We start from the raw sequence: 25,195 nt of genomic DNA on the forward strand, positions 1-25,195 counted from the left end.
AGCATATACTGGAACCAATAACGAGTACAGGCAAGAAGAAGTTCCCAACCGAACAATGTAAAGTTTGTTCGTCCAATAAAAAAGGAGCGAAACAAGATATTGTTGCAAATTGTGTCGAACAGCATTGCACAAAGGAGTATGCTTTACCAAATATTATACTCTAAAGAATTATTCAAGTTTGTGAAATAAATAATGGTTAAAATATAAAAAATCTGATACAATAAATAGGTGTATATATATATATATATTATATGTGTACATAATATTATAATATATGTGAATATAATACCAAATACAAATTAGAAATGTACGTATCCGCTTTCCATTGCTCGCCAAGCATGCTTCTACAGCGTTCGGAAATGTGCGGGTTTTGAACGTGGTTTGAGCGCGCAGAGCGCCGTACGCAATGTGTTAATATTAACTTCAAACCCGTATTTGTCAGTATCAAGTATCAAGCTCTATAGGAAAAAATAAACCTTTAGAACTTGAGGCTATGGAACTACTAATAAAATGAAAATAAAAGTCTAGTCGCTATTCAAAAAATGAGATAGTAATATAAGCAATCAATTCAATTCTGATACTTGAGGTTTCCTACTGGTTTCTTATATTTAATATTATGATTTCAAGACTAATCTTTATTTGCAGATTTTCCAACAAATATTACGTTCACTCGTGAGTAACTTCCGATGCAACTAGGCAGAATGTATTTGAGCGTATCTGCCCACTATGAGCCACCGAGACAAACGAGTTCTAGTTTTCACTGTATAAATGATTCATTATAGTGTTCAATTGTTATCAACAACTTCCCAATAATGCACATTCAATCATTTTCTTTCGACGCACTGGCAGCATACGTTTTTTATTCAGAATTTTTTTTCACAAAAGTCGAATAGAACATACATAAATTTCGCCTCCATCATGGACAAATTTGTTTGTATTTGGAGAAATCCATAGAATCCCACAGATCCCATACAGGCTTAATTTATTTTTCAAAAAAAGAGTGAAGCATTAATTAGGACTGAAGTAACTAACATTCAAAATCAGACATACAATACGGTGAAGTTGTCAATGCGTTGCGTCCGCTCCCATTCTGATGATTTTCAAACACGAGGTTGAGAACCAGACTTCGAACTTTTTCTCGTATATGTTATCAATGGAAGACTTTAGTTTCCGAGATAAGTACAAAAAACTTTTGCTACTACTGCATTGAATTCTGCATATATGACCGTATAAAGAAAAAGTTGTTCAAAATCATACCCTCCGACGAAATACTTGAAAATCATCAAAATTGGAGCACATCGACAACTTGACCAACAATATAAAAGTCGTTAAAACGAAAGTCAATGGAAAGGAAGTATAAGTACGGTATAACTTTTATTTCACCTTTTAGCTACAGTACATCACTATAGCGGATTACCTGTATATTATCATTTGAACGGTGCACTCACTACAGTGGCAAAATTCTTTTTCTGACACCAATAGTTCTGTACATTATAGTCTAGTCTAACGTAACTGCATAGCGGTAAATTCTATCTCAAATCGCTTGTTTCAAATTACATTTATGATATGCAAACCACGTCAAACCTTGTTGTACAGAGGTATACCTTCGCGGCTAGTCCCGTTGTACCTGAGTAGTGGACAGCAATGTTTGCAATGTAGTAACCGACATAAAATCTTCAATCAAATGCTTTACCTTTCGTGACATAACTATAAGACACTCGCTTATAATTCTCTGAATACAAGTACAATCATAGAAGTACCTCTGATAACCCGCGACAAAACAGTTAGGTAAGTTATTTTTCTCATGGAAAAACGAAAGACAAATGTCATTATCATTTTTTATTAAAAATGTGCGCTAGCATCTTGATTACAACTTTCAACATTCTTTTGGGAAGAGATTTATAGTTATTCCATCGATTTCTATGTAATATCTCTCCATTTCTCCCGTACACATGTCTGAAGTCTTCAATGTTTCTGAACTGCTGACTTTCGCGAGCATGCCCCACCAATTCTCGATAATATTTAAGTCGGGAGACCTTTGAAGGATCCTGACGCGTAAGCAGTGTCTCACGTACTTGTCTAACCAGTGCTAGCCTGGATAACCTAGTAGAGCTTTGGAAAGGAGCTAAGTTGCTAGCAACATTCTACTTTCATCGATCTCGTCATGTCCAGAAAGTAACGTCGACAAGGCTTCGGCTTCATCCCAATTCCTCGCTCATCGGGGCCGTCTGGTGAAGCCCACTGGATATATATTAGATGTTAAACCAAGATTCCCTATGTCTACCCGCAAGGCCCGTGCTGTTGAAATTGTAGTGTTTCCTTCTTTTGGATCATTTCTATCTTTGGTACAAATTCCGTCTATGAAATGTAGACAAAAATCCAGGACCTATTCCTCTCTCTTCCGGGATTTGATGTAAGATTGCGAACACAAATTCGCAGATCTCGATCAGTTGCGCACTCGGTGCAACACAAAACAACATGACGTGTATCTTCGGTATTATATGAAGCCGGAGTAGTGTTGCTTCTAGCTTGTGTTGCCAAAGGAACAATTAAGATCCAGATGGCTGGCTAGACACTCGGAACATTACCTTTGAGTGTACTGGCAAATTTGCCATAACTAGGAGGATCGACGCCCCTTATCTTCTCGTAATCTTGAAGCTGTGATTTGAGGACATTAGAATGCAGCCGCGGAGAGCCAAGGCGTGCCTCATTGAGCCTCGACTGGACACCTCGTCCCAATCCCATGTCCATGGGGACCTTCTGAGGTAGACTTCAATGGCAGATATTGAAAAACAAACCAGGGTTCCCTGTGTCGTCATAGTCGTTTGAAATTGCCACCACACATTTCTGCCTACACGCGATTATCGTTTATAGCACTCCAAAATACCAAATTCTGGATATACTCTATATATACACATACAGATTCTCCACGGAATATATAAAATGTTCTTTCGGTTTTATCAATTGTATTAGCCTAATACAATTGTGTATGAGTTTATTAGTCACAGCAATGTGTTCACGTGGGACACCTGCGAGTCTTTCGGCTTTATCGATAGTTCTTGCCGAACGTATACGAGTTCACTGACCAGGTTAATGGTTTCCACAGGGCACATACGCAGTGGTAATTAGCCCAGAGTTAAGGGAAATCTAGCGAGCCATTTCCAGCAGTTACCATCGCCAGTAAAGTAGATCTACCCGCAGTGTCGGTAACTTAAATAATATTCCGTCTGTCACGACGTAATCCCGTTACGCTAGGCTCACTTCAGACTATTCCGAAGAATAGAGCTTTCTGAATTAGCCGTTTAAAATGTCGTGCCTTTTGTTCGATTCTTTGAACATTACAGGTGATGCTATTTATTCCGCTTCAGCTGCAATTCGACGTGCTGTGAGAGTAGAATTGGATGCGTGTTGTGGAATGGTATACTCCTCCCCTCGCGGTGTTGTTGCTTTTGGACGTCCCCAAGATATTTTTTCAAATAATTTGTTTTGTTCCTTAAATAATTGGATGAAGTTATTATGTGTGACTTTCATATCTTCGATTGCCAATTAACTTAATTTCAGCAGCAGTTAATTTCTTTCCAGCTTGGCATTTTGAAAAATATACAAAATATTGTAGCAAATAGGAATTGTAATAACAAGCAAGGTAACTAGCACACAAGTTTCGATAGAAGTTTACAGTTTCGCTATTAAACTGCGACTATCTTAGTTTTGTCGCGGAATATCGGAGACATTTTTATAAACGTACGTGTATTGGCAAGAACCGTGAGCCCAATACTTCGTAGAAGAATGTCTCCTAAGGTAGACAATACCAATCGACTGGCAGCAGAAACGAATTCCTTTCCACAGTAACAATACATGATTGTGTAAGGTGCCTTATAGTTTTGTCACAGAGTGTACACGTGGGCCGAATCCCAAGTGCATAAATAGTGAGCCGGCTGAAGTACCTATCACCACAGATAATTATCGATTTGACTTATTTACATCAGATTTTTTTAATGAAACATTTGAATGCGTATTACATATTAGTTACAAAATTAATTTAAAAATACTGCAGATGCAAGAAATGCATCAAAACGATGGGAACCTGAAATTTAAGGAAAAGTCACGTTTCCATCGTTTCAAAATAAACCAAAGGCAGGGTGGTATGGTTCAAGTAACGGCGACAATACGGCTCAAAGAATTGTCAAATCCGAACAGGAAAATTTAGAAATCTCGGAAATAGATATCAGATTAACACGTTCACTGCCACGTTGGTCACCGATGACCGAAGCTTCCAAATTGCTTGACATTAATTATAATTTGCCGGATGACTAAGTAACTGGTCCCCCCTATCTTTGCTTCAAAAGAATAAGCGATACATACAACTCTTAAGGTTTTCGTGGCAATCAACGTCTTAATAAATATCTTAGGAGTACTGTTGCAAACTTTATCGTCCAGCCATTCAATTAAAATAGAAGAACTTCAAGAATTCTGTAATTGTAGGAGGAAATTAGATTTAAGCTTTCACATGGTATAAGATATGCCAGTTACGTTAGACAAATTATTTTACCACGCCAGAAACGGTGCTGCATACCTTCTAATTCCTATAGGTCTAATGTCAGAAAAGGTACTTGATGACAAAGAATACCGAAAAACATCAATAACGGATACAAATCCAGATTTCTTAGCAATGATATTAATTACTTCAGATCTATTAATCCCCTGACCTACAACGAGTGAGACCCGTGGTAAAAAATTTGGGCAAAAAACAATAAGCATGAGCTTAGCTCGTGGTACTTCATTCAGGACAAATGTAAACAACACGAATCAGGCTCGTGGTTCAGTTAATAACCTTGTATTTATCATGCCAGTAAAAAGAAAATGTAATGTTGATAATAGTAGCGAGAAGTGTGTTATTATTGCGGATAGTGATTCGGTAGATCCTTCTAGTGATGATAGTGATGTTAGTGATATTGTGTTTCCTGTACGAAACCGTTCAAGAAAATTAACCATTAAAGGTGACACCGATGATGAAGACAGTATCAATCATCAATTATCGAAGCAATGAATTTGGAAAGATGAAAATAACATGCCAGAAACCTGGGAGTTTATACAGACTCCTGACATAAGAGTAGCAATTTTAGATCAGTTAGGTAAGAGTAAAAGAGGGTTAGAATTTTGTTATGAAATGTTTGACAATGTGTTTTGGGATAATATTGAAACGAATCGGTACGCAGGACAATCAATAATCGGCGAAATCAAAGGAAAGAAAATTTATGACACTTGGATCCCTGTAAATTGTAAAGAAATTAAAATATACTTTGCAGTATGCATAATAATGGCTCAAGTTAAAAAACCAAAAATTCAGATGAACTGGTCTAAAAGAACCATTATAGAAACACTGATATTCAGGAAAACTATGCCACTGAAAAGATTTTTGCAAATTACTAGGTTTTTTCATTTTGTAAATAACGATACAACTGACAACATGGATAAATTACATAAAGTCAAACTTGTGATAAACTATTTTAATAAAAAATTCAAAGAATATATGTAATGGAAGCGATCATCGCAATCGATGAATCGTTAATGAAATTTGAGGGACGCATGTCTTATAAACAATTTAATCCCTCGAAGAGAGCGAGATTTGGGATAAACTTTTATAAACTGTGCGAGTCAGCATCGGGATATTGCTATAATTTAAAAATATATTTGGGTAATAATAAAACAAATTTTGATTACAGTGGGAGAAGTCGTCGCTCTTTCGAGCATGCCGCACCTCAAGGAGGAACCTCATATCGGTATAACAACGGCCAAGATGGTGATTGGCCTTTGTTAACTCTCTGGCGGAACCCAAAGCCAGGAGAGTGTGACGCAGGCCTAGTCTAAACAACACCTACCGATAAACACATTCTGCCGGGCTACCTGAAACTATAACACAGGCTTATCTAACGATAGCCACATCTGCCAGACCACACGAAAGACATGAACAAAGCATCAAGGATCACGTAGGCCCCTCTCTCGAGGTGTATATAAGATCATCATAACCTTAATAAAGAGTTCAGTCAATTAACAGACGTCACGCCTTGTAATTCTCCTTCCCAATACGTACGGCAATAGATCATTCCATGGTCTGATACTATTAGGGAAGTAATATATTAAATCGTAAATATAGAATCTACGGATAAAAGTTACAAACATTACAATTCCGCAAGGTGAAACACCTCATACTAGCGCGTATCGGTTTATTTTTATTAAACGCGTTATCTCCCCCGTGACACCATCGTCGAGGCTGACCCACGGTCGCGCCCGAGCGAAACCTATGCCATATCCGACAATTTGGAAACCATGATGCAACACTTATCATCCAGCATGGCAGCAATGGCGACAAGCATCACTACCATGATATCGAACCTACGACAAGAAGTCGCAGCCAACGGCGAAGCAAACACGCGATACAGACGCCCTTTTCCCGCGGGTCGACGGCGGTTCCGAAGTAAGAGTCGAGACGCTGGCCGTAAAGGTATGTGCTGGTACCACGAACAATTTGGTTCAAACGCTCATAAGTGCAATTCCCCGTGCAATTTCGATTCGGGAAACGCGCCGAGCCGTCAGTAAACAGTGCGGTGACGACTGACAGTCAGGCGAATTGCCGCCTCCTTATAGCAGATCGAGTGACAAAAAGAGAATACTTGATAGACACCGGGTCGGACCTGTGCGTATGTCCCTCAAGTTTCGTGCGAGACCGACAGCCGAAGTCAACGTATGTGATGTATGCCGCGAACGGCTCACCGATCGAAACATACGGACAAATTTCTCTATCTCTCGATTTTGGTTTAAGACGTGAGTTTGCGTGGAGACTCATAGTGGCGAACGTTGACAAACCCATAGTAGGCACGGATTTCCTCGGACATTTCGGTCTATTAGTCGATATCAAAAACCGGCGATTAATCGACAATGCCACGTCGCTGCAGACGACCGGACGTGTAGTGCGCGGAACACTCGGCTCAGTAAAAACAATCAAAGGTTAGAACAGTAGTGGAGCTGTGCCTGATCGTACTGTTTGGTAGAACAGTTTGGAAATGTGGTTTCCAGCTCAGGGATACCTCCGTCCGCGTGCCGGCATTCAGGCTGTTGGTATGGTAGAGACGCACGAAGGGAATCGAGCGGCCGTTGTGCCTCTGACTCACGTTGAAACAATACAGTTACTTGATAAGAGAGAGATTGTGGGCTCAGGTTACACCCACGCGCTTCCACAAAGAAAGCGTTCCATGATTACTCCGAGAATGGTGATGACGCTATGTTTTTCTTGCAGCCCAACTTCAATCTGGAAGAAAGGATACCCGTTCTCGAGAGACAGAAGTATTTTGAAGAACTGACTCAACCCGAAATTTATGGCATTTATGAAGGAAACGATTTCAGAAAACTGTACTTGAATTTCAACCGTACTGGATCCGTGAAGAACATAGTAGTTCCAGATAGCATCTCTCATCATGCCGATGAGTTGCTGCTGCGTTATTCTTTGGTGGGGAGGCACATGAGAAAAATTTGGAAGCGAGGAGACGACGAGGCTGGCAAAATGTTAGCGCGTTCCTTTCCTAAAGAGTTCGTTTCAAATCAGATTGATCTGAATGCATTCGCCGAGCGCTTGAATTTTTTACTGAATCGTAACTTAATTGACGATGAGAGTTTAACGTTATCCAAGCACGTTCCCGGGACTTTTAGGTACGAGGGTCGTTCAATAAGTCTTTAGAAAATCCAAGAGTTGGCGCTCGTAGCATCGAAAATCGTTTGTTTTTAGTTAGCATCATGACTCCCCAGATAGTTGTCAAAGTGTCAGTTACAGTGAGTCACAGCCAAAATCGTACATCACATATACGAATACGTTTCATCTCGTGAAAAAGTTCAGGAAAGATATGGGGGAAAAAATATCATGAATCTATATTGTAAATGTATCTATATTATATAATAGTATTGTGGGATTTGTAATTAATCAAGGGCAAGGTTTAAAGTAAATCTCAAGTTTAATATCAGTTTATAATAAAATACTCGTAACGCTCACAATTCTCTCTCAATACTCTCTGTATTAATTCGTTTGCTCCAACTCGCAATTCTCACACACGACACAAAATCAAAATGGCAAAAGATAAAAAGCAAAAGGCCAGAAACAAAAGGCGCCTGGAGGACTCTATATAGTTAAGGCAGGTTAAAAAAGTCATAGATCGTTTCACAATGTGTTGCGGAACAGTTGTCTTCCTAGCATTCGTTGCCGTCTTTTTTCTGGTGGTTTTGGTTATCTGAATACGCTATGCCGCGAACTAGATCACGGTCGAATATTAGTAAAAACGTGTTGTCGGAGTCAAGTTTGTCGTCGGAGGATACCTCTGGAGGTAATTCGGGTGGCGAGACGAAAATGGATGTACATGTTTTGGAGGCATTTGTGCGCGAGAGTATTTCCATACAGTTTAAAATCGCTGAAAAGATAGCGCAGCATTTCGGCTCCCCAGTGTTCGTCTTTCGAACTGATAACGTATTTGATGATGCTGTCACCTACACCCTCGACGCGGTCAGGTATAAGAAAGCAAAAGGCCAGAAGCAAAAGGCACCTTTCTCCATGCATCCCTCCCAATACACCAGTCACTCATTCACATACTCACACACACGAACCCCGCGGTCATCGCCTCTAATGTCTCGCTCTCATTCATATTTACATTCGCACTCTCTTTTACTCGTTCTCTCTGTCACTCACTCTTTCGGTTGTTTATGTCAGAATGACCGACAGCTGATCGGTAGTCCTATATTCACGGCTGATCGGTAGTCCTATATTCACGGCTGATCGATAATCCTACAGTATCAAAAGGTACAAAGTTGTCTAAATATAAAAACAAAGTTACTATGATTCAGTCTGGAAAACGTCTCACAGCTAAAATCGTACAGTATATATATGTATTTTGTAACATTCCCCAAGGGGAATCCCTGAAAACAAATGAACATTATTGAACAAATAAAAGATTACATTGTTTGGCGTATTCGCAGTTGTCGTTTAGCGTCGTAAGGTTCGTAGTTGAAAAAAAAGAGAAAGATAGTAATAATGAAGCAGACAACGATAGAAGAGCGACAAATAGTTATAAGAAATTTTCAAAGTGGAAAAAGCTATCGTGAAATTGCGAAGATTATTAGTAGAAGTGCCAGTACTGTTCAGTATATTGTAAAACGATACCAAAACGAAAATAGAATTGTACGAAAAATTAAAGAGAATCCGAAGATCAGTGCACTTAAACTTACTAATGAAGTAGAAACATATTTAGGGAAAAGTGTAAATCCAGAAGCAATAAGAAGAATACTCAGAAAACATAATTTTCACGGTCGTACAGCTCGGAATAAGCCTCTTATAAACAAGAAGAATAGAAGAAAGAGACTAGATTTCGCAAGAGAATATATATACAAAGATTTTGATTTTTGGAAAGAAACTATATTTACGGACGAAAGTAAATTTAACATATTTCATTCAGATGGAAAAATTACGGTGTGGCGTCGACCAAATGAGGAGTTTAAAATACAAAATTTAAACAGTACCGTGAAACATGGAGGGCAATCAGTAATGGTCTGGGGCTGCATGTCCGCTGCCGGAGTGGGTAACTTAGCATTTATCGAAGGTAACATGAATAAATATGATTACATAAATATTTTGAAACACAATTTGAGGGACAGTGCCGAAAAATTAGGGATTTTGAATTCGTTTAAGTTTTATAGCGACAATGATCCCAAACACACATCGCATGTAGCCAAAATGTGGGTACTGTATAATTGCCCTAAAGTACTAAACGCACCTCCACAATCACCTGATTTGAACGTGATAGAGCACGTCTGGAATGAATTAGAGATTAGAATCCGGAAACATACTATTAAAAATACAAATGATTTAAAAAGGGTATTAATGGAGGAATGGAGAAAAATTGAACCCAGTTTTACTGAAAAATTGGTTAAATCTATGCCAAATAGATTGCGTGCGGTAGAATGTAGTCGTGGGCACCCAACAAAATATTAATTTTTAATTTAAACAAATTGTTGGTCACTTTTCTACAAATGTACGATTTTAGCTGTGAGACGTTTTCCAGGCTGAATCGTAGTAACTTTGTTTTTTTTATATTTAGACAACTTTGTTCCTTTTGATACTACTACATAATAAATATAGATACATTTACAATATAGATTCATGATATTTTTTCCCCCATATCCTTCCTGAACTTTTTCACGAGACGAAACGTATTGGTATACGTGATGTACGATTTTGGCTGTGACACTGTACGTGTGCGCTGCCGCTACTCCCGTTGCGTCCGGCCATTCCTTTTTACCCTAGTCCCGTCTGTAGGGATAGGGCGGCGAGTACCATAGTAGCTATGGTAGGGATGGTCGACTTGAGAGAATAATTTCTTGAAATTCCGAGTTACCTCGAAACTCGACGAAATTATTCTCTCCGTGATCAGGGAGTGAGGCTCCATCATTGCAATGCGAGAAAAAAACCAACTCGGAAAAATTGACCTCACCGGGAATCGAAGCCGGCCTTTCTCGCACTACGAGTCTGGAACCAAACCACCATGGCCACTGACTGGCCTAAAAAAAAAGAGCCAACAACACACGGTATTCCCAAGCGGTCACCCATCCAAGTACTAACCGTGCCCGATGCTGCTTGACTTCGGTGATCGGACGAGAACCGGTATTTTACAGCGTGGTATGATCGTTGGCTGATTCTATGTACGTCTGATTAGAGACACACTCTACTGAGTACAGTATTCCTCCAGCAACAATAAATTTTAATGTGCATCACCAAACGAGCGGACCACAAGTACCGAGTAATATAAAATAACCCACAGACTATTTCACTTTATATTTTACAAGTGAATTAGTAGACAATCTAACAAAACAAACGAACAATTATGCCAACGAAAAAATAAGAAACAACACTGACGCAAATCAATTTGGCACAAGTGGCACGATATCACCAAAGAAGAATTTCTAGCTTTCATTGCCATTAGAACAAATATGGGATTGATTAAAGTGCCAAATGTGCAAAAGTATTGGTCTACATTCTCCAATAGTAGAATTCCTTTATTACATTATATATACCTATATCCTTTATATAATTCCTTTATTTCTGACTATGTCAAGACTAACCCCACATAGACGAGGGCGAAGACCGGTTTCACAACATGATCGAGATCATAGAGAGTCCACCCATAGCGAATGTGTCTATGAAGACCAACTTAATACATATGATGAATGGGCAGCATGGTTGTCAAAGAATGTGCAACTTATCAGAAAGCACTGGATAACAAGGACACTTATATGTCTATGGGATATTTATAATAAGAGGATACGACCAGTTATTGCCTCATTCATTGACGGTGCAATCTGCTATCTTCTCTACAACTATAGTAAGTGTCTTACAGCCAAAGACTTATAATATACTCAAGTGCCTCAAAGTTGTCATAATCTCAAATCCCACAGTAATGACAGCATTCATTGTGCCAAATTATAATAATTCGCTCCAAATATTACGTAATTTAGAGACGTATATATAGAACATTGATTCACTACCAACAGGATTCTAAAATAGTTATTCTTTCCTACAGAATATATCTCTAATAAGAAGCTATTTACTTTTGTATTGGATTACCTGTGACAAATAGGCTACTTTGTCTATTATGAGAAAACCAATCAGAGTCACTCACTGCAACATTGTCTCAGACCGATAGCAAATATCCATTGTAGATCCTACTTTGTGTAATAGTTTTTTAAGTCAAATTTAATACTCTATTTGAATTCAGAATATCATTAGATGTACCATGTAAAAAACCGATTACAATGATGTTTTTGTTTTATATTATATTATATTAAATTATTATATTAAACATCCAATTATTTAAAACAGAACGATCGTGAAAAACTATCATAATTATTATGAAAATTTATAAAACAATTAAACATTATATATGTAGGAGAAAGATAATTTTAGTTGAAACAGTATAATTATGTCATCACAGCTCACAATAAAACACTAACTAAATTAAACAACGCACACACTATTTATATACTCAGGTGCTCTTGTCTTACTCGCACACTTTCTAGAACATTCTTTCATCACCATGACAAAAGTATTGGCACAGCAAGATTTTTATGATACAAATGCTTATAACTATTAAACAAATTGATTTAAACAAAAAACTTTTTGACATATTTATTTTCAACGATTTCCGATCGTCATTTGGAAATAGCGAAGGGGAATCCCCTGTTAGTCTTTTGTTATAACACTCGATCAGTGAAACCGGAGACTTCAGTTATTAAACAGCAAAAAACCAAGAAAGAGCAATAATGTCTAGAAAAATGAAAGAAACCACAATTGAAGAAAGAAAAATAATATTAAATTTATACAAGATGAATAAATCTTACAACGAAATTGCACAAATCATAAACAAAAGTCGTTTTACTGTGCTTTCAGTCATAAAACGCTTTAAAAGTGAGCAACATCTAGAGAATCAAATTAGGAGTGGTCGCCCTTCTAAGGTAACAATTCGAGAAAAAAGGAAAATTATAAATATTGTAAAGAAGGATCCAAAAACTAATTCGACTGAAATTGCCTCGATGTTAAAAGCTGAATGTGAAAAAGAAGTAAGTACCAAAACTGTACGTAGGGTATTGAAGGATGCCGGTTATTCTGCACGTATACTATAGCACGAAGAAAGCCCTACACATCAGTAAGATAAACCAAAAGAAAAGAACAGAGTTCGCGAAAGAGTTTGTTACGAAAGATACTGATTTTTGGAACAAAATCATGTTTTCAGATGAAAGTAAGTTTAATATTTTTAAATCTGACGGCAGAATATTAGTATGGCGAAAACCCAACACGGAGATGGACGAACTGAATCTGCAAGCCACCGTGAAACATGGGGGTGGTGGTTTAATGGCGTTTGGGTGTATGGCATCATCGGGTGTAGGAGAACTTATATTCATTGATGAGACAATGGATAAATATGTATATTTAAGTATACTCAAACAAAATCTTTTGAAAAATGCTCAAAAATTAAACCTCCCCAGGGATTTTTATTTTCAACAGGATCGAGATCCTAAACATATGGCGTATATTGTTCGTCAGTGGATAATATATAACACTGCCCACACATTAAACACACCACCTCAAAGTCCGGATATGAATCCCATCGAGCACGTGTGGAACGAATTGGAAAAAAGAATTAGGAAACATAATATCACAAGCAAGTCTGAACTGAAGAAAGTTCTTCTGCAGGAATGGAGCAATAATGTACCTGAATTCACTAAAAAATTAGTCCACTCGATGCCCAGAAGATTAAAGGAAGTCCTTAAAGGGAAAGGAATGCCAACAAAATATTAGAACTTTATTATGTAATTAGTTATTAGCGTAAATATTCTACTGTGCCAATACTTTTGACCACCCATAAAATGCTCAATAAATATATTTTTGCTATTATTTTGTGTATTATTTTATTTATATTGTTGCTCTTGTTATGTAATAAACTAGGATAGATAATAAATTAATACGTCAAAAAGTTTTTTGTTTAAATCAATTTGTTTAGTAGTTATAAACATTTGTATCATAACAATCATGCTGTGCCAATACTTTTATCCAGCACTGTATGTAGAAAATCAATATAATCTAGAATATTCCAACGCTTTGAACATTTATTCAAAACGCGCTCACACACACAGTCGCGTCATTTATCTATTGCACACACATTCATCACTCAAATACATCCATTCCCACATATATACATATAAGAAGTGACCGGGGTCCAGGTCTATACAGCGCGTAGTCATGGCCCTGGATAGCTGTGGCCAGCGAACGATGACCGTGTGGCGCGAAAGTTCCTTGCACGCACTCTTCGCGGACATTTTCTTACCCTGTCCCAAATAAAAATCGATCTCACGCTTCCCACGAGGGGGTTCCTCTTCAGAAATATCTGCAGAATCCAATGATGCACAGCAAATTCGTGCTGGCTAACCCACTTTTCGTAGAAATGCAACGGAAGTGCATAAAAAGTACGCGCATCTACCCTTTTTAAAACTTTGATCATCGTTTACAAACATTTAATGATACGCAAAATTCAAAATTTTTATAGCTACGTGATCGGGCAAGTCTCCTTCATTTTTTGCGACAAATTTTAATTGCCTATCGTTTTTAGTTTTCACGTAACACTGGACCTGACCCAGCAATTTGGTTTTCGGATTCGTATTTAGGGTAAGGAACTCTATAAGAATCACATAGTGGTTATTACAAAAACTAACATAGGTCAAAATTTGTTCCACAGTGTTATTGATAAGAATACAATCGAACATATAAGAAACTGTACAAAAATAGAGGCATTTCGAGTGTTGGGATCTAAATGGGATTTATCTACTGCAAAGTTACATGCATTTATTGTACTCCCGTATGCACGCAGCGCATGTGAGGCTAAGAATACAGATATAGCACTTCTATGGAACAAAAAGTGGGATCCGGCATTTACCTCGAGCACTATGAGCAGTAATACAGTAGCGTCGGTATTTATGTTGGCGGCCGCAAATTTCAAGGATGCGTTATATTTTTCTGCCATGTTGATGTTCTCACATGACCTGAAAAACTTTTGTTGTCTGCTTACATCAAGTATGCGTAATGCGTTAGTTGGGTGGTCAAAAGATATAACCCTTATATCTGGCCGCCGGGACCGGGGTTCCGGAACCCACGGAACCGGTGTGCCAGAGGGCCCAAGTCGTCTCTAGTCGGGGCTAGAGGCGGCTCTTGCACGGGCCCTGGGGAGGGAAGGACGCAGTCGGAGTGTTGACGCTGCATCCCGTGATCCGCGAGGGGTCTCTTGATCGCGTTTTTGTGCATGAAGTCTTGCCATGCTGTTAGTGTTGCGTAATACTAGCGTGTCGTGTTGGCATATACTGGGCCGGGGGGTGTCACCGAGGGTAAATGTTTGGTTCCGGTGCACCACCTGTTATGGCCGAGGCTGGAACACCCCTGGAGCTTTAGTGAGTAAGAATCTCACACTACCCCTCGCCAGCCCCAATGGTGAGGGGTGCCTGATGCAGGTTGTCCAGAGTTAAAAATAAAAAAAAGATATAACCCTTATAAAGGACTGATATCCTCGTTTCATAGCACTACACCAAAACAAGCTATAGAAATATGCCACAAATCATGTAGGAACATGTATCAGGCTCTCAATGATTACAAAATCCCTTCACTCGACCTCTCCAAGAGCCAAACTCTATACACCGTAACTCAATTTGCCCTCAAGCACCCATCTTTGTTGAATGATGAAGAAAGACAAAAAATAGCCAGACACTGGAGCACAGGCATCCCAATAACCAAGCTACCATTACCTAGTGCACCATCCATTAATTTATTGGCGCCTAACAATCTAATACATCGGCTATCTACAGCAGAAGAAACAGCATTAGAAATAATGGATAATATTGCTCCAGTCTTAGAAGAGATAAAAAAAGAATTGTCCAACAAAAAGAAGCAAAAATCAAGAGATACTGGAAAGAGATTGCAACAATTGGAGGCAGTTGTCAATGAAATCGACTATTTGCACAAATTATCTTCAATTGTATTGAGAAGACAAGGGATAAGACGGCTTCCAAAATTCATAAGATGTCTTCACAAAATGCATGAGTCGGAGCTTGCAGGTCTATTTCTCAGTCACATAAATGATACCCATGTGGCTCTAGAAGACAATGGATTTTTGTGTTTCGACAACATGTGAACCTGGTCGCTCCATCACTGGCTGTTTGTTGACCACCCATAAAAAATGTAAGAGGTGCCGACGCCCGTTTGAATTGCGCCGCAATGCGCATCGGTAATTTTGGGGGAGAAAAAACAAATGCTTGAGACGTTATGGGACATCGGGGCACTTCTCGTCGAGCCGTAGTCGGGATCAGTCGCGTCGACGGAGAACGTCCTTTCGTTTTATTACGTTTTTTATCTATTCAATTTTTCTGAAATATTAAGACTCGTTTGAATACTGGCCTGAGTCTGCCGAATTTTTCCTGACACATTAGAAGAACAAAGTTACGGTACGTTTAAAAAGTTTTTGTCAAATACTGCCCTGACGGAAAGTAAGTTGACACAATAAACCTTTTATTTTGTGACTAAAACATCTACATCTTCCAATTATTTTTTTAATTTCATTAGTAGACTACTGATTTGTAAGATATTTTCACACATTTTTTCGTGACGACAAGTACCTCTTATTTGTAGTATGCCCAAAACCAGAGAAAACCAACCAGAGAACCACTAAAAGAAAATCATGATAGTAAACTAGCGGGACACTACGGCTTCAATAAAACTTATGCAAGAATTAAGGAGCAATATTTTTGGCCATCTATAAAATCAGACATAAGGAAGTATATTCAGTCGTGTCACTCATGTCAAATGAACAAAACAAATTTTAAGCCTATTAAGCAACCTATGGAAATAACTACAACAGCTGAAAAGCCTTTTGAGAAATTAGCCATAGATATTGTAGGGCCATTACCACTCACCGAGAACGGGAATAGATTCATCCTTACTGCACAAGACGATCTGACAAAATTTTGTTTTGCCAAAGCCATTCCAAATCATGAGTCTTTAACTATTGCAAAATCATTGATGAATATATTTACCCAATTTGGAATACCACAAACTTTCTTGACAGACCAAGGCCCAGATTTTATGTCCGAATTAATAAGGGACCTAGGAAATTTATTAAAAACAAAACATATCTGCACCAGCCCATATCACCCCCAAACCAATGGAGGTCTAGAAAGATACCATTTAACACTAAAAGATTATTTAAAACACTACATAAAAGCCAATCAAACAGACTGGGACGAATACATTTCATTCGCAACCTTTAGTTATAATACTTCAATTCACAGATCCACTAACCTAACACCATACGAACTTCTTTTTGGACGAAAAGCATATCTACCCTCTTCCATACTGAAGGAACCAGAATTCCACTATACCTATGACGACTACATCCGTTCATTACAAAATAAATTAAACACTTCTTTCAAAACAGCAAGGGAAAATCTAATTAACTCCAAAAATAAGAGTAAAGAACAGTACGATAAAAAAATTAACCCGACAAAATTTAAAGTCAATGATCTCGTATGTATATACGAGAAACGAAACAAGGTAGGACTTAGTAAAAAATTATCGCCCAATTTCAAGGGTCCATTCAAGGTCACACAAATACATCCTAACAACACAGTAGAACTTCAAATAGGAAAAAGAAGAACTACTTATCACTCCAACCTTCTTAAACGTTATGTTCCAGATGATTTCGACAATCCTACTGCTACTCCTTCCTCTAATTCCTAATACCATCTCCGAAGCTCCGTACATCAATACACCCCTCACTGACACGAGTGGAATTTTTTATAGAAAGTTAGGAGAAGCGAAAATCTCGAACACCGAACTACACCTCATAACATACGTCAATATGACTTATCTATCTCAAGCGAAAGCTCTTTTAGATTTCCATTTTTCTAAATCACAAGAAATTTGTAAGCTACTATTAAAAGAAGTCGTAGTATCGAAACAACAAAAGTCTCTTTGCGAGCAAACCCTACAGTCTGTTCAAAATGAATTACAAAATATCGATGACAAGAAAAAAATACTTAACGGATTAATAGGACGTGATGTAAAGCAGCGTAAACGACGTGGATTAATTAATGGAGCTTCTTACATTTTAAATTGGCTAATCGGCACCCCAGACGCTGACGACGCCAAATATTATTCCGATAGCATAAAAGCCTTACTAAACGATAATAGACAAACCCAAACTCTATTAAAATCTCAGATACAGATAGTTTCGAGCACTATAAAAAATCTTAATAATTCGATTCGATCTTTAAAACTTACAGAAGACACCTTGAACAACAATATGCAACTAATTAATAAGTATATGTCAGAAACAGATAACTACATATTAAACCTCTCGTTAGAAGCAACTATTATGGAACAAGTGGCCACCTTACTTTCCCTATGCGTTCAAGTTTCAGATCACTTTGATAAAAACATAGAATCTATTAACTTGGGAAATCACAATATAATCTCTCCATTCTTAATAACTCCAAAGGATCTTTGCGAAGAGCTGATTAATTACAAAGGTGCATTTGAGTTAATAATCACACCGACCTACAAGAATTTACCCAAGATATACAAATTAATGAAACTTCACAGCATTACGATAAACGAACTCGTAGTATTTGTTATAAAACTACCACTCGTGAAAAGAACAAATTTTGATCTGTACAACCTGATTCCACTACCCATCCAACATCATAACACCTCTGTCTTCTCGTTCATTACACCTCAAAACCCGTACCTACTCCTCTCCCAACAAAAATCCAACTTCGCCGTCCTGTCGGATTTGAGGGACTGCGTTGAATATTTGGAAGGGAAGTACGTGTGTAGCAACGTAGACTCAGCCAGAACCACAGAAGAGTCCATCTGCGAAGTCCTGCTGCTGTCACCGCACGTAAGGCAAATTCCACAGGACTGCACGACGAAAACAATAAGTGCCGAAATGGAGATATGGAACTATATCGGAAGCAACCAGTGGCTGTATACCCTACACAAGCCGACCACACTGACAATCATCTGTGGTGAGAGCAACACTGATCACATGGAAGACATTGTTCTAAAACAAACTGGCTTGATACAGTTACACAGTGGTTGTAAGGGGTATACCATGATATATTCGTTGGAACCCACAAGCTATGTAAATAAAAACATCAGTCATTACGTTCCTCGAATCAACTTAACTGAAGACGACTGCTGTATTCTAGCAACAGATTATTTACTCCATAAAGCGGCATCACCCTTGAAACCTATAAAACTTACAAATATCGATTTAAACGAATTAAAGTTCAACAGCAAAAAACTCAGTGAACTCGACGGACTACTAACTCATCGTCTGAAGGAGCCATTTATCGTTACCCACACTAGTTGGTACACGATAACACTAGGAGTAGTAGCTGCCATTCTAATCCTCATCCTCGTTGGAAATTGCTGTCGCTGGCTTGGCTGTTGGAACTTGCTCAAGCGCCTCTGCTGCTTCACCAGGAGCCCCAGAACAGGGGAAATTGTGCCACCAATAATTAAAAATTTTGTTCACTGTAACTTCGATGCAAGCAATCATAGCGAACACAGGGACCATTCCAATGACATGGTCCTGTTTGAAAGGCGTGGAGGGGTACAATGTTCCGAAGAACAAACAACGCCTACTAACATCAGCGAGGAGAGGACCACTGACCAGCCTCAATCCAGAACCAACTCATACAATCTACGACCCAAGGTTGGACCACGAACGCGGAAAAGTTCAACCCCTTTGTAATCACAGAACCCGTACAATTATTCGTAACCATCAATTGCTAGTAACGACAGTCCACGTCAACTTTTCGTTATCAAATTTGTACACTTATATATGTAATATCATATTATATTAACACATTTATCCCTCATCATCAAACTACCTCAGTACATTTATATGTAATATCATGTTAACGCATTCATCATTATAACATGTAATTTAAGCTTATATATATAAGATTCTGCATAATTAGAGTAGGCTCCAATATTTAATTGTAAGTTACAATATCTTTTCTTAAATCGCATTATTAGTTAAATTAATAATTCTAGATCATTAAGATCCTCCTCCAAAAATTATAATTTTTGGACTACAAGGGGGGAGGTGTTGCATGACTAACCTACCGATACCTTAGATATTGTATCGCCCCGCGACAAACACGACAAATCATCCTGCGAAAAACATCCTGACTCATAGATTCCAAATTCCTAACCAGCTAGCTTCCCGTACCCGATTACTCATCTTGCCCCTTTTGCACTCTACCCTTATGCCGACCATTTCCAGTAGTATATATATTACCATTTTTAACCAGCGAGTCGGTTCTCTGTAGTTCGTACTTGCGTGCGGAACTTACCGCTTACGAATAAAAACCTTCGAGCCTCTCTAACAAGTTGCGTTTAAATTCCTCAATCCGGAATCCAACAATGTGCCAAAATTGCAAAAGACAGTTAAACCTGAAAACTCATTGAGATCGAGTAGAAAAAGGAAAACACCTGCTCGCAAAGATCGGTTAATCACTAAAGAAGTAAAAAAAAAATTCGTTCATTACTGCACAACAAATCAAAGAAAATCTTTGTCTACCAATATCGATCACGCAGATCAAATCTCGCATTCATGAAAGCGATATTTATGAACAGATATCTAGAAAAAGACCGTATATTTCAAAAGTGAATGCACTAAAGCGTCTAAATTTTGCTAAAGAACATTACAATAAGCCGATTACGTTTTGGAAATCGATAATTTGGAGCGATGAATCGAGATTTGAACTGAATTCAAACAAAAGGAGAAAATATTGTGGGATTTGTAATTAATCAAGGGCAAGGTTTAAAGTAAATCTCAAGTTTAATATCAGTTTATAATTAAATACTCGTAACGCTCACAATTCTCTCTCAATACTCTCTGTATTAATTCGTTTGCTCCAACTCGCAATTCACACACACGACACAAAATCAAAATGGCAAAAGACCAAAAAGCAAAAGGCCAGAAACAAAAGGCGCCTTTCTCCATGCATCCCTCCCAATACACCAGTCACTCATTGACATACTCACACACACGAACCCCGCGGTCATCGCCTCTAATGTTTCGCTCTCATTCTTATTTACATTCGCACTCTCTTACACTCGTTCTCTCTGTCACTCACTCTTTCGGTTGTTTATGTCAGAATGACCGACAGCTGATCGGTAGTCCTATATTCACAGCTAATCGATAATCCTACAATATGTATGGAGGAAAAAGGGCAACACTTTCAAACTGATACTAATAACACCCACTGTCGAACATGGTGGTGGGAATATAATGATACGGGGTTGTTTTAATGACACCAAAGTAGGCAAAAAGATTTTTCAAAGAAAATGGTATTTCCGTACTCTCTTAGTCACCTCAGAGCCCGGATTTAGATAGTATGCCTCGTCGCTTACTAGAGGTTATTAAAGCCAAGGGTTATCAACCTCTTATTAATTAATTTAAAATTTATTATTTTTTATCGTATCTCAGAACATTTATCGTAAACATAATTTCCGTTATGATGAAATACGAAAATTCATTACTTTTTACCTTCTTTTATCTGTTGTTCCTGTTTATTCATTATGTATCACCTCTGTTATTGTTGTGACGATAAAATAAATGTTTTTGTTCCCAATTCGAATATCATTTACATTTATTACAAATATTTTACCTTCAATTTCCGCGAAAAGTGCAAGCGTCAACTTATATACCGACGCGACTGTAGGTGCCATACTGTCAATCATAAAGGGAAAGAAAGCAGAAGAAATAAAGAATTCGGTCCATGCTATGGAAGACCTTGCCTTAACCCCTTTTCGTATTTTAACGAGTCTGACTCGCGATGAAGATTTTGGCCCAAACATGAATAGTACGAGTCAGACTCGTGGACTGAAAATCGGGCCAAATGTAAACATCACGAATCAAACTCGTTTCCAATTACCGGACTACAAAATACGTGCGGAACCTACTCGTGAAATTAGGTGAAACAACTTGTGGCGGTCTGCGCGGCCAGGCCTACTTACGGACCATTACGAGAATCGACCGATCGTCGATCGTCAATTGTCTCCAACGTGAAACCTAAAAAGCGCATAAGAGGACGGGTCCACGCTGGACGACTCAGTATGAAATCTAAACGTCGCCCAACTCACAAATAAAACATTTTTCTACGTACTACTTCTTTGCTACATTTTTAGCTTCACCACATTGGTGACGAGCACTAATTTTTGGTTGTTTTTCGTAAAGCCTGACCAGTGTTTAGTCCTAAATTTATTAATTTTTAAGAAAAACTAATCATTTTATGAAATGTGCTATTTTGACACTGCAAGTTTCGTGCTTACAAAGTAAATAAAATTACTATATAAGAAACTGAATAATAAAATATTCCTAAATATTATTACGATTTTCTCTTACTACATGAACTTTTAAAACTTTCAAAAATTAACAATTATTGTCTGGTCCATGTTACACATTAAATGAAATAATAGAAAACTAAATTAAAAATTGAATTTTTTTTTTTAATTTCATCTACATCTTCGAAATACTATGTGATACCTATTTTACAAATTTCATTGAAATCCTACTATTAGATGTGAAGATATTACATGTTTTCTAAAAAGTGCACTTTTTTCATACTTCACTAATTTTCGCCTGCTATACGTGTGAGTCAAGCTCATGATGTTACCCGCCGATAGTGAGTTAAGAATTAAAATGTGTTAAGGATGAATTTATGCAAAAGCAATAAAAATGTGTGAAAGAATGAGAATACGCGAAAGATCATTAGGTAATTAAAAGGAATACGTTAATAATTGAAGGGAAATTAATTGAATTGCAATAAATGAATTAAAACTAAATTAACTGACTAAATTATCAATTAACCGGTTAATAGAACAATATGTTAATAGATAATAAAGAAACGCGTAAGTAAGGTAGAAGAACACGGAAGAAAAGAGAAAAGGGGGAAAAAAAAGCGGGTGCTCAGAGTTCGAACCGATGCCGGTGTCACGGGCTTGACTCATCCGGAACAACACCAGAGAATGCCCCGAAAGCCACGCAGGCCAACTCCCCTACCACTATCTCTACACTGTACCCGCCCATATATATACAGCATGTAAAATACGCCATAGTCAGTCAAAAAATAAAATTCAATCTATTTACACCGAAACGCTGTCCAATTTGTTCGCGGCTACGGTTTACGTAACACCGGAGACGTGCGTGCCGCACCGCGTTACCTGTAAATAATGAGGGAGAATTTTTATTAATGTTCGTTTGTCACTTACCTTCGCTGTCTTGTTCGCGTATGTCACTGCCGTTGGCTTCTGTTGATGTTCCTTCACGCCCGTCAGTACGGCCACGCGGCCTTGGCGCCAAAAACTTCCAGCTGCAAGATGGCGGCTCCCCTCGCTTCAGTACTGCGACGTCGCGCGTTAAGAGTCTGTTTCGCCGAACGTAACAATAATCCTGCACGTTTGTCACGATAATCCGTCAGTAGTCTGTCGCAGCACTTGAAACGAAGCACTGGCCATGACATCTCCACGCTCGGACGCGAGAGACGGGTGATAATTAGCAAGAGCCACAGCGACGCACGCGACCTACAACACGTGGCGTTCACGCTTTCGCACTAATTTCACGATCACTCGTCGATTAATCCAATGGGTTGTCCTGTACTCGCATCGTAACGCTCGCGAGCACTCCCGTAACACGATTATAGACTTCGATTGTTTCATTTCGCGACTTTTACTGCTTTGCAGGTTAGCGCGGGACGACGTACGCGAACAGGTTTTTCCTCAATGACCGCTTCCTTGCTACTGGGCTATCACGGACGCGGCGATGGCACGGGTGGGGGGAAGTGACGGCTGGTTCGGCTTTTTCTCCAGGAAGAGTTCCTCCACGTCACTGGTCTTCGGTTTCGACCGAGAAAACTTCATCAATTTTCACAATATTGGAGAAGAAAAGAGAAGAAGGACACAAAAGAGGTGAAAAAAGTGGGTGGGAATAGGCTAAGAATGAGAAAATATTAAGAATGAAATAGGTGAAAAAAGACAATTTTCCGGAAAAAAAATTTAAAAAATAAAAAAAAGTTGCAAAAAAAGGTGAAAGTAGGTGAGAAGATGAAAATAGGTTAATAAAAAAAAATATGTTAAAAATGAGAAGAGGTTAAAAAAAAGACGATTTTTGAAGCTTAGATTTTTTTCTCTGGAACAGCTCGGTTTAGAAGCCGCGCCAGGAGAGGACGACGCATTGTATTACAGATACGGGATCGAGGGAGCTGTCACGGCCCTCGATCGACGGCTCGTCAATCGGAAGCGCGCGCGCTAGTAGCCAATGCTACATATACGGTACTGGGGCAATATGGCAACATTAGCCGTGTTCAGAGGCTATGCCGTATTCGATACTTTTAACGAAGAGAACCCTTATATATGTCGTTTTTACCTGAGATTTTACAAATTAATTTCCTTTTCCGACGGTCGAAACCACATGGCTCGACGTAATTCCGCAATAGATACAACACGCTCCACTTTCCGCGAAGAACCGTAACGCAATGACTACGAGCGTATGAAGCGATTTAATGATAAGAAGAATGCCTCACACAAACTAAGTTGGGCAGATAATAAGGAAACCAAAGAGCGGTACGAACATACCACCGTTACTCGTGAGCGAAGAACAGCCCCGCGAGCCGACAGGCTCAGAATAAAGAATAATGTTTTTCCAGAAACGACTGATCATGCCTGGGTATGTTTATAATTAGTCAGCTAAGGGTTTCGTATGTGAAGAATGTTGTGTTTAGATTTGCCAATACAAGCTAGCTGTTACAATGTTGCAAACGAGTCTTACAACACTGTGAATATTTATAAACTCAGTTACTCTTCAGAGTTCATTTGGAATGGTTCCGTGCTTTTAACAGATTTAAATACTGAAATATCATTACAATAATTGTCGAAAAGTAGTTTCTTCAAGATTTGTAACATTTTTTTGTATTACACTATGCCGCGTGGGCCACAACTGAGTGATATAGAAAAGCAACGAATAATGGATTTGAGAAGCTGCGGCAAAACTCAACGACAAATTGCGAGTATAATCAATAGATCTTAAAGTGTTGTTAAAAATTTTTTAAAACCTGGTATTGAAAATTATGGTAAAACCAAGAGACCAGGACGACCTACACGATTTTCGTCAACTATAAAACGTGCTGTTTTAAGGGAGATATCAAAAACTGAAGCTCCGTCGACCAAAATTGTGAGTCGATTTAACTTACAATGTGATTCTAGTCTTGTAAGAAAGTGGATTGCAGCTTCTGGTAAATTTAAATATCAGAAATGTTTGCGAAAACCGGCATTACAAACACGTCATATTAGTGCTAGACTAAAATTTGCTGAGAAATTCATTCAAGAAACATGTGGAAACATGTTATCTTTAGCGATGAGAAAAAGTTTAATCTTGATGGGCCCGATGGATTAATGTATTATTGGCACGACTTACGCCAAGAAAAAAAAATTTTTTCGCGTAGAAGCCAGGGGGGCGGATCAGTCATGGTTTGGGCTGCCTTCAAAAGAAATATT

The 25,195-nt window shown here is 38.4% G+C and overlaps 1 protein-coding gene, 1 long non-coding RNA gene and 1 other non-coding gene across 8 annotated transcripts in view; 1 reads left to right on the top strand and 2 right to left on the bottom strand.

Annotated features, from left to right (window-relative positions):
- The window catches only part of LOC116433940 (uncharacterized), a 38,183-nt gene extending 31,847 nt beyond the window's left edge, over positions 1-6,336 (top strand). Inside the window, exon 3 of one of the 5 annotated variants that reach the window (XM_076374333.1) lies at positions 5,724-6,330. In XM_076374333.1, the coding sequence (XP_076230448.1) occupies positions 5,724-5,818 (95 nt within the window). In that variant the 3' untranslated portion in view covers positions 5,819-6,330. Of the gene's footprint in view, positions 1-5,723 lie in introns of all 5 variants that reach the window. The other 4 variants (XM_076374334.1, XM_076374331.1, XM_076374332.1 and 1 more) reach the window with 4 other exon arrangements.
- The window catches only part of LOC116433938 (uncharacterized), a 140,271-nt gene that overhangs the window by 60,820 nt on the left and 54,256 nt on the right, over positions 1-25,195 (bottom strand). The window lies entirely within an intron of this gene.
- Positions 10,606-10,725, bottom strand: LOC143174285 (5S ribosomal RNA). Its single transcript, XR_012998111.1, has one exon. It is a non-coding gene; the product is annotated as a 5S ribosomal RNA (ribosomal RNA).

The sequence above is a fragment of the Nomia melanderi genome, chromosome 2 (assembly GCF_051020985.1).
Source record: "Nomia melanderi isolate GNS246 chromosome 2, iyNomMela1, whole genome shotgun sequence".
NCBI classification, from domain to species: Eukaryota; Metazoa; Arthropoda; class Insecta; order Hymenoptera; family Halictidae; genus Nomia; species Nomia melanderi.